Genomic DNA, 10,506 nt, shown 5'->3' with positions numbered 1-10,506 from the left:
CATGCAAGGAACATATTCCGCAACAAGTCGCACTGTGTCCAACAACCTTAGGCGTAGGTTTACGCCTCGCCGAACATGTAATGACACTGGAAACGCCCTTCAGACCGGAACACAAAATTGTAACTATACTGCTTGTCGGCAGAAATGAGCATGGCTGTAAACTCTACTACTACTAGAGACGTACTTCGTGTGTCAAAATAACAAGTATAAATCGTCAAAATAAAACAAGACTGTGATATATATTAATTTTAATATGAATATATCACTCTAGGCCATTAATTCAATTCGCAAAGTTATTTAAATCGTACGCCTTCTCAATTACTATGAGAACCAGAAGGTGTATTATTGTCTAATAAATAAGTAAGTTAGTGTCTTAATATAAATTCTACAAAATTAAAAAAAAAACTGTTATACAAACGTAAAGTTAATTAAGTACGTTAATAATACTTGTGACGTGGTAAGACTTAGTAATACTATAGTCGTAAAAATATAATAGGCCCGTTTTGACATTTGTCATCGCGACGTTACTAGTTATGGAACCATAAGACTCTGTACTCGATACTCACGATAAATCAATTCAAGTTTGTATCAGTACTGGATTGATATTATTATGTATTGTAAAGTGTTCGTTCGTTCAAAGTATTCCTTTAACTTCACAACCAATACGCGTAACTGGCTGTTGATTATACGTCCACTTTTCAACATGTTGAAACAGAGTTAGTACTATATAAAAACAAACACAAAAATCGAGCCAAATCACTATGTTTAAATTAATGTCCAAAATAGAAGAGCCATAGTTAATGTAAAAGTAAACAATATATATCAATATTGTTTACTTAAACGAGCGCACAGTCAACTTTACAAGATGAGGAACGAAAAACTGCGCAGTGCGCGCGGGGACGCTTCAGTCATGTGCCGCTTGGTCAGATACATCAACTCAGACTCATTATTTAGAACCCATTTTGAGAACCAAGCTCATTCGTTGCAGTAAAAATAACTACACAATATATAATTTCGATATTCAGTAAAAAAATGGTTACAGCTCTAGTATAAAAAAAAAAAAGACTGAGAACGTAACTGTTTTCGGAACGTTTCGCAACAATTATAAATTGCATGCTACTATGAAGTAAGCGCAAAAAGAATACTCGCGATATATTCTTTCGTATTATTTAACTTCCCAAAAAAATTTACGTATTTTTTAAAACACTGTATGTACTTGATTTTTATTTTTTTGTTTCTTTCAGTTTCGTTCCAAGTTACATTCTATGGTCTTGCACAAATGTCAAAACGGGCCTATTACATTTTTACGACTATAATAATTAAATTTAACAAAAAACATTTACACTTCACAGTTTACTCTACGTAAACGGGTAGAGTAAGAACTTTGCACGCTCCGCCATCGTGGAGGGATTGTAGAGTACCGAAACACAAGCGTCTATGTATAATGGATCTTATGTTTTAGAGTATGTTTCAAAGTAAAATTTTGCACGGCAGACCACTGGCTGCAGAACTGGGAACGAACCTATGCTTTAAAACGATGGAATAAGGTCTATTTTAAACTGACTCTACAGTGTTTGAAATAAATTTATGACTGCAAGCGTACAACAAATCTCGTGGCTTACAGACTGGCTCTATGTGTGTTTTGGCATTTAATTTTTTTTTTGCACGACATTTTGCAAATGCAGAGTTCAAGAATTGAATTCCCTAGGAATTCAGTAAAGCAGGCGTCGTAAAAAATATGCCATAACCAAAACATCAAATCTATCTTCAATTTTGAAGAACACGTTGTTCTGAAACCACATTTAGTCGTATAAGGCCAAGAAGAACCGAATAAAGAGCCCATAAATATAAAAGTGTATAAACTTTGGAAGCTTGCTGCGATTTATTTGAAGAAAAAAAAAGGCCTCTGGGCCATCTCTCGAACCGTTCTTACGCAACTATTTGCATTACTCTGGGTCGTCGCGTCGCTTAGAGTTACTTTTTCATACTTTTGTTATTATTTATTGCAGATTGCAAAAAATGCGCTCATAAATACATCATTCCGTTTTCCCAATATGAGCACACCTGTGCCTTTTCAACCCGCTGCTCTGTGTAAAATGACTATTGCAAACATCGCAACTGAACGGTCTTTCACCTGTGTGTATTCGCATATGCAATTTCAAGTTGCCATTAATCGAAAACTGTTTGTTGCATATATTGCAGTTGAACGGCCTCTCGTCCGAATGAACGCGCATATGCTTAGATAAATTACCGATTTGCTTATTGCAAACTTTACACGTATACGGTTTTATACCGGTGTGCACGCGCATATGGCGTTTCAACTGTCCAGTTTCTCTGAACGACCGTTTGCACACCTCGCAGTTGAACGGTTTTTCTCCAGTGTGTACGCGCATGTGTATTTTCAAGTAACCGTTATCGGAGAACGCTTTCTTGCACACTTTGCAAGAGAACGGTCTTTCGCCGGTATGTGTCCTTTCGTGGAGTTTGAAACTGGCCATCTGCGCAAACTGTCTATCGCAGAAGGAACATATATACGGTTTTATACCTGTATGAACTCGCATATGCACTTTGAGTGTTGTGTACGCGGTGAAATCTTTTTTACAAACTTCACAAGCGTACGGTCTCTCACCTGTATGTTGCCTTTCGTGTATTGAAAGGTAGCTTTTACTTGAAAACCGTTTGTTACACACTTTACAACTGTGCGGTTTGACTCCAGTGTGAATTATGAATATGTGCCGCTTCAAATGCGTGCGTTGAGGGAATCTCCGACCGCACACATCACACACGTACGGCCTTTCACCCGTATGCGTGAGTATATGGGATTTTAATGTTTGATTATGGCTGAATGACTTGTTACATATTGTGCATGTAAAATTTTTCTCCCCCGTATGTATCTTCATGTGCTCCTTAAGACCTTTTTTTCTCTGAAACTCTTTGTTGCAATGGCTACACTTAAACTTTTCCTGTCCGAAGTGTGTTGACAGATGGTTTTTCAGAAGACGTGCCTTTTCGAAACCTTTAGAACAATACGTACAGCGAAATTCACCGTTAATCGAATGCGATGCGTTTATATGCTTTATTAGCTCCTTGTTTAATGTGTATCTACTGTTGCATATATGACATAGGTAGGTTTTGTCTGCGCTGTGCGTTCGCATATGTACTTCTAGAGAGCCGCTGTAGGAGAATTTCTTCTGGCATACTTCGCAACTGAATTTCTTGCTGTTTTTTCTCCGCGTTGGCTTGGCTTTGGTATCATTATCTGTGGAAAGAACATGTCAATGTGTACTGAGATCGAGCAACTAGTAACTTGTAAACATTTTAAAGATATCATCGTCATCATATCAAACTATTACCGACCCACTATAGGGCACGGTTCTTCTCCTACAATAAGAAAGGGTTAAGGCCGTAGTCCACCAAGCTGGCCCAGCGGATTGGTGGCCTCCTAACATTATGGAGAACTCTCAAGCATGCAGGCTTTCCCACATTGTTTTCCTTCAACGTTGAAGCAAGTGATATTTTGATTGCTTAAAACGCAGATAACTGAGAAAAGTTAGAGGTACGCGCGTGATTGATTTCTCAACTCTGCTTCCCAAAACTGGGCTATCACCGCTTCTGAAACTGAGAAATACTTACAATTAAATGGTTCCCATACTTCATTCGGTTTGTATTCATTTTGGAGGCTAGATAACGGTTGATCATCGTCCTCGAACGCATCAGAATGGGATAAACCTGAAAGAGTGGGTATAAAGTATTTAGATATTATTATATGTTATTTATTATATACGAGTCGCGGGGAGCCGCTGGAAGCAAGCGGCCCAGAATCGTGGAGTTTGGAACGCCCTACAAAAGACCTATGTCCATCAGTGGATGTCAAATGAGTTGAAGTGATGAAGAGAGTTCTCGAGCGACCTGCTCTATATCTTTTTATTAACACCAGTGCAATAGGCTATAACAGCTGTAAAACTTAATAGCGCAATTTTTTTTTTTGTGTTTTTTCTCTTCCACTACAAGTTAGCCCTGACTGCAGTCTCACCTGCTAGTAAGTGATGATGCAGTCTAGGATGGTAACAGGCAAACTTTCTAGGGGTAATGCAGTTATAACAAGCCCATAAACATACCCTTCATTTAACGTTAAATCGCTTAAATCGAGAGCTCGCTTAGCACCTCTCACTGACGAAACTTCCTGAATTTTATTTTTGGATCCATTATGGAGAAAAACATCTTTCACTTTAAAGACCAGTTTGTAATTAACAGTAGCTTAAGATCAATCATAGGATTACAATTGGGTAGTTGGTATACATTATTTGTAAGAAAGTAGCTTAACCTGCGAGATCAAAACATAAAGTAGTTACCACTACAGTTACGCACAACTATTCGCGCCAGTTTGAAAAATTCCACTCAATTTGGCACTAGAGATGTACCGAGTACATGTTTCGCCGAGGTTTACTGGGTTAATTGTCTTCAAACCGTGTACCGGTTCAGGTTTTCACATCTAGAGAAGCAAAAACAGGTTTAAAAGCAAGGCAAGGCTGCGAGCGAACGGTCACTTTGCTCCCGTTTCAAGTACCGTTTATGCAAGTTAAGGACGTCGCGTATTCAGGTTGCAAGTGTTGTAAGTTTAGTACTTAGTACTTTAAAAAAAAAAAAAAAAAAGTTTAGTACGTATCGTGTACAGGTCCCAAGTGTCTTTTCAACAAAATACACTTGTTCCTGTTGAATTACTACCTCAATATAAAGGGGACACTGGTAGCTGATTATATCAGCTTCGAGTTTCGCTTTGTCTATTATCCAGTACCAGTCTATCTGACTTGTGCTTCGCCGAATAACTCGGCATTTAAATAACGTTATTCCGAGCATAGCTAGTACCGAATAACAAGCGAGTACTTGGTCCATCACTAGTGGAAAAAGAGGCACCACTTTGAAGATTTTGATAAGGCAAAAAAATGACGAAAAGAAAACAAACCCTCATCAAATTTTGGGTCGCTGCGTTCTTGGTCAAGGCTTAAATTTAGCCCTTTCTTCTGTTCTGAAACAAATGACATTTATTATCATTAGCTTATTATAACCTCTTTTTGTAAAAATCACTTATCCAAGTCTTTATTTGGTTATGTCTATTTTATCTAAAAAAAAAAAATCCTTTAAATAGACACAATTTGAAACTAAACTCATTTTAATAATTCATTCGCCATTATAAAGCTACTTTATCCAGAAGTAGCATGGGCTATGTTTTATTATTAAAATTAAAATTAAATGAAAAATTAAAATTACGGGATGGAGGCACTGTTGTCCATCAGTAAGGTTTGCGCGTGAAAGAAAAAGTGGATAGGTATGTGTTATCTATATAATATTTATAATATTTATAGAAAATAACTTTTAAGTTATATAATTGGCTACAAGAACTATAGAGTTGAAATGCTATAAAATCAGAAACATTGTTTATTTTCTACTTAACACCATTTAATTAAACATATTTAACATACCATCTGGATCCTCAATTTCTTGTTTTACTTCTCTATCAGGGGGTTCAAATCCTAAAAAAAAAAATATCTTGAATTTTTTTCCTCCTAAATATTGCCACATAAACTTTAAAACATAGTACACATTTGTTACTGTCAATCAACTGAAGATACTCCTGACATAGTTTTCTTGATGCTAGCTTATCACAACCATGATTCAGAATAATTTTTGATGCAAAATATCTAACGGGAGACAAAAAGGTTGTTGGCGTGGCAATGCTAGGTATAACTATTATGTACACCAATAAATAGTTAAAAGGACTAAGCCAAACTGTGCCAACTGACTTTTAATCAAACAAATTTATAATTGTTAGGTTTGTATAATAATATTTTATATAATTAATATTTATTTACTTAGAAAGGTATAAATCTATTGTATTTTTTTATGCCATATTCCCTCAATAAACTATACTTTTAAGCATATTTTCTTTACATAATATTTAAATGTTGAAATACAATTTTCTCCTCTTCCACAATTATTACAGTTTATTTTAGAAATCCTATGGGCACTTTTTCTCCTTGGATAAAAAGGAGTCTTTATTACTTTCCGTGTTTCTCACGTTTGTTGTGTGTTTATATTTTTTTGTTAGGATGTAGAGTATGGACAAACAAACAACCAAACTTTAGCATTTATGATATTAGTATGGAGTTTGAATGATAATATTACCTCTATGCAAATGTATATTATAATACTGATGGAACAGCTGCTCACATGAAACAACTTGGTGTCTAAATTGTTCAGCATCACGCAGCCTCGGGATACATGAATCACATATAGAATACCCATCCAGTGTTGCTGGTGCAGGTTTTATCTGAAACAATGATTAAATAAACTATTACCATTAGTAAAACTATTGTGGTTCAAATACCACAATCATAAAGCTATATTTGGATCAATAATCTTTTTATTATGAGTGAGAGTAGGTTTATTCGTGAAAGTAGGAAATTATTATTATTTAAAAATGAGCTTTGTTAGTCACCAATGAGAATTTGCATGGGCAGAGCAACAACATTAAGTTTGTCTCCAATGGAAAAACACCAAATATCCAGAGAGGATACCACTGCTAATGTTTACACAGTAGTGAACTAGCAGCATACTTTTAGCAAAGAGCAGAAAAGCACTGTTCTTCTTGTTCTCTTTTTATTATTACAGTTTATTTTACAAATCCTATGGGAAAGGATCGATGACAGTTAAATCGATTGAAGACTGTTTAAGGAGAAGATAAACAGACCTACTAACGCATTTATATATTTATACAAATTATTAAGTCGTCACCGGATCTAGTAACTCTCGGAAAAAAGTTTTTGCAGTTATTTCAGTAGGCACTCATGGACTTCAAAAGACTGCAATTCGTTTGATGTGACAAGAATTGGAGATAATCAGAATACCTACCTTTTATATTTTAAAATATTATTGCTTTACAATTTGTAAATAATTACTTACTTCTATGTTATATGTTTGCTGTAACATATTTGCGTAAACTTCTTGGCGCCCCTCGTAGATATACAGCTGATTTAAACTTTTGAAAGTGCCTCGTGCGTGGCAACAGCGACAAATGCCGCTGTTACTGAACAATTCAGACATTTTTTCATGCTTTTTCAACTATAAAATTAAAATCTAAACAAATCGAAGTCAACACAATACGTTTTTGACATTTGCCAATTTAATGATGCTGACAGTCGACAAGTGTCATCAATACTGTTTATATCGGCTATTGGGTTCTAGTTATGGAGGGTAGAGGTAAGGAGAGTCATCTTATATGGGAGAAAAGTTGAAAAAGTGTCCAGTGTATGCGCTAAATAACAGTTCAAAAATCTTCCACAATGGCGCTGGTGGATGCACAGGGTATGGTATGAATGTAGCAATCGTAGATGAATTGAAGTATGCCGAGTTAAAAAATTTAATGTCATTATCGACTAAAGTAGTTAATTATTGAGAATTTCAACAACTTACGTTGTACAAAATATTGTGGTAAATATAACCTTACTTCCTTGTATCTCCATACTTGCTTGTTTATTTTTCAAGCCTACTCTAACAATATTTATATTTGGCGCTTCTTTTAAGAGTTACCCTGATGCAAATGTGGTGCCATCCTAATTTAATACATTTTGACGACACTTTTTCATATACACAGATGACTCTCCTTACCTCTACCCTCCAGTCACATAAAAAGAAAGAAAGGCGATTTATTAATTTTAAATTACTATTTAAAATAGATTTATTTGTACAGACCTTTAGCTTTTACGCTTTAAATGAAGTGAAAATGAATTTATCTAAGAATCCTAGAAATCATCATAAAACGGAAAAAATAATAATTGCAAATTACAACGTTGCATATCAAAAACCGTATAACTTCGTGTCACGCTTTTAAGATTGAGCAAAAAAATAAATTATTTATTGACTTTATTGTATAAGTGATAGTACCTAACTTTCAGACGGGCGTTGCGTTGTACAGTGTACTGGCCAGTGTTTCTACAGAGTTAAATAAAATATAACAACAAAAAAAATCATGATTTTGATTTGAACGGTTTGGTGATCCCAGTATGTGGCCGTAGATAATATTACCTACAGAGGACGTTGATACCAGTTCTCCATTACATTAGTCGTCTCGTACGACACCTAAGGAAGAGGATGGGTGGTGTTAGGGTACTGTCAAATTCTGATCTGCCATCACAAAAGGATAAAAAATCCGTACCTTCAATAAAACGAATTAACGACTTATATACAGATTTAATTGCACAAAGTAAATAGTACAAAAAGCGTACATACTAACTAGATTACGAAATACATATTTTATTACTTCGTATTCGTAAATGTTGAAAAAAACCAGCAGTTCTCAAGATAATTGACGGAGCAAGCAGATGGTGCACCCGATGGTATGTGGAGAACCATCGCCGATAAACAGAGCAACATAAATGTTGCTTGTTGTTGTTGTTGTTGCTGCTAAAGCAGAGCATGCAAGGAACACGTCGTAAAATGAGCCGCCCTTTATCCATTAACCTGAGGCGTAGGTGTTAAACCTCATGTGCTTGTAACTACAACGGCAATGCTACTCTTCAGACCGAAACACAAAAATGCTTCTTGGCGGCAGATATAAGCATGGTCCCCGGACAAGCTCTGACAAAAAATAAGGTAAAGAATCGCTAGTTTCATTTAAAAGACGTGAGACATTTTTAAGTTAATATTTCGTAAATCCTTTATAACAAATGCGTAATTACTGAATTATAAAAAAGGTTTAAAAAAAAATGCTCATACAGTTTATTTAATTGAAAAAACTTATGTAGCAAAATGTAATGGTAGACGCATATTTTTAACATGTCAGTCAACCGAATATCGAACGCGTCTGGTGTTTAGTGTTTTAGGTCATTAAAAACACTACAAGTTCATGTCGGCAGTTTATTAATATACACATTGTATTTTTTATCGTCGAACACCGACAGCCATTTTATTTATCCGACCTATATAGCTCTAAGAAACATTAATAAATGGTACTTGGCTTATTACAACAAGGATAGGAAAATTAAAACATTATCTTCTGCATTTAGAAATTAGGAAGCAGCTGAAGTCCCAAATAGGTTTTTTTTGTGCTGCATGAATCGACCGCAATTGATTGCTAGCACCGCCGCCACACCGCACAGTTAACGCTCTATTTAGGGTGCTACTTATGCACCAAACTATGTATTTAATTTCCTTAATATATTTTTTTGTCATTGGACAGATTAACTGGGTCTCAGTTGCACGACGAAAAAAAGCTCACTGTTTAAATAAGATTCTAACTCTGCTATTGTTAAAATTAGTCTTTTCACATTCATAGTCGAAGATTCGGTAAAACATAAAAACAGTTGCGCTGAATTAACAAAATATTTTCGTGAAAAGAACCATCGCGTATAAATGTAAAAAAACACCTAGGATTACATTGCCGCGCTTATGGAAAAGGCGACTTTTCGAAGTTTTGCTAAAACTGAGTTTCGGGATTGTCCGTCTTCTGCAAAAGGAGCGTACCTATGTATCTTATTAGATTTTTTCCGTATTTCTATTTCCGTTTTACGAAAAAAACCGAGTAACATACGTTGGTAGTATTAAACTTAGTTTTACCAAAATGTCAAATGGTTTACTTTTTCATCAGCACGGCAGTATTAAGGTTTATTAGATCTATGCTCTAACAAAAATGGCAGTACATATTGTATTTTAACACAAGGTTTTCCTTCAATTCAATATAAATGAACGATTTTTTTTTAACTTTTATTAGTTAAGATGCATTGAAACCTTCCTTGTCTGTGCCAGTCATACAAAACGGAACGACATGCGGAATATGCGTTATGCGAAATATGAAACTATAAAATCGTACAATTGGCAATTATACAATTTGATGTACACAACAATTTTTACGTTTACGCAGTTTATTCCAAAACAATCAAATATTTATCCTAAAATTAATAAAAAATATTCACAAAACTTTTAAATTATTTACAAACTATGCAATTATATAACTCCTATTTTTCTTTCGTATTTCATTGTATTCTTTAATAAGTAATTAAACAACAATTTTATACTGTGCACTCATTTTACTTGATATGAGAATAACCCATACAAAAAAGACATACTTTTCGCCACGAATGTGTGTGAAACGTACCACCATCATTCTCGTATCGGAATATTAAGATTTTAAAATATTTTTTGAAAATACCTTCATATAATCTAGTATTGTTTCATCTATTCTACGTTTTCCTCAAAATACCCTACATTAATAAGACATTCAATTTGGTGTCGCTAATTTTTATTATTTGTCATGAGATAATTTTTTCTCTCTAAAATCTATTCCTACTCGCGATAAAATTGATAAAAATGTTTACTTATATCTGGAGCCTCTTTATTTGCTATGACAGTCAAATCTTAACCACGCGTAAAACCCCAGTTAACGGATCATTATATAAATATTACTTATTCCACTACAAGCCTTCGATTGCAATCTCACCTGGTGGTAAGTGA

At 34.8% G+C, this 10,506-nt stretch overlaps 1 protein-coding gene across 6 annotated transcripts; it reads right to left on the bottom strand.

Moving 5' to 3' along the window:
* Positions 1 to 1,338: 1,338 nt before the first annotated feature.
* LOC120628212 (gastrula zinc finger protein XlCGF57.1-like) lies at positions 1,339 to 7,186 on the bottom strand. 6 transcript variants are annotated; one of them, XM_039896466.1, is made up of 6 exons: positions 6,961 to 7,186; positions 6,184 to 6,328; positions 5,481 to 5,531; positions 4,964 to 5,026; positions 3,634 to 3,732; positions 1,339 to 3,259 (listed from the first exon to the last, which is right to left on the bottom strand). In XM_039896466.1, the coding sequence occupies exons 1-6, from the start codon at positions 7,099 to 7,101 to the stop codon at positions 2,037 to 2,039; spliced, it is 1,722 nt and encodes a 573-aa protein (XP_039752400.1). In that variant the 5' UTR covers positions 7,102 to 7,186; the 3' UTR covers positions 1,339 to 2,036. The 6 variants fall into 6 exon arrangements, with proteins under 6 accessions (XP_039752400.1, XP_039752401.1, XP_039752402.1 ...); XM_039896467.1 differs by having other exon boundaries at positions 3,634 to 3,729; XM_039896468.1 differs by having other exon boundaries at positions 4,964 to 5,021; positions 6,229 to 6,328.
* Between the last annotated feature and the right edge of the window lie 3,320 nt (positions 7,187 to 10,506).

Source organism: Pararge aegeria, chromosome 12 (assembly GCF_905163445.1).
Source record: "Pararge aegeria chromosome 12, ilParAegt1.1, whole genome shotgun sequence".
Lineage (NCBI taxonomy): Eukaryota > Metazoa > Arthropoda > Insecta > Lepidoptera > Nymphalidae > Pararge > Pararge aegeria.
This window is presented reverse-complemented; position numbering and strand designations above follow the sequence as displayed.

Excerpts from the sequence above, each read along its gene's own strand:
- LOC120628212 (XM_039896466.1), bottom strand. The coding sequence starts at position 7,101 with ATGTCTGAATTGTTCAGTAACAGCGGCATTTGTCGCTGTTGCCACGCA. Across the intron at positions 5,532-6,183 it reads TAATATACATTTGCATAGAG|GATTTGAACCCCCTGATAGA; the intron begins GTAATATTATCA and ends TTTTTTTTTTAG. Across the intron at positions 3,260-3,633 it reads AGTATGGGAACCATTTAATT|ATAATGATACCAAAGCCAAG; the intron begins GTAAGTATTTCT and ends TTCTTTCCACAG.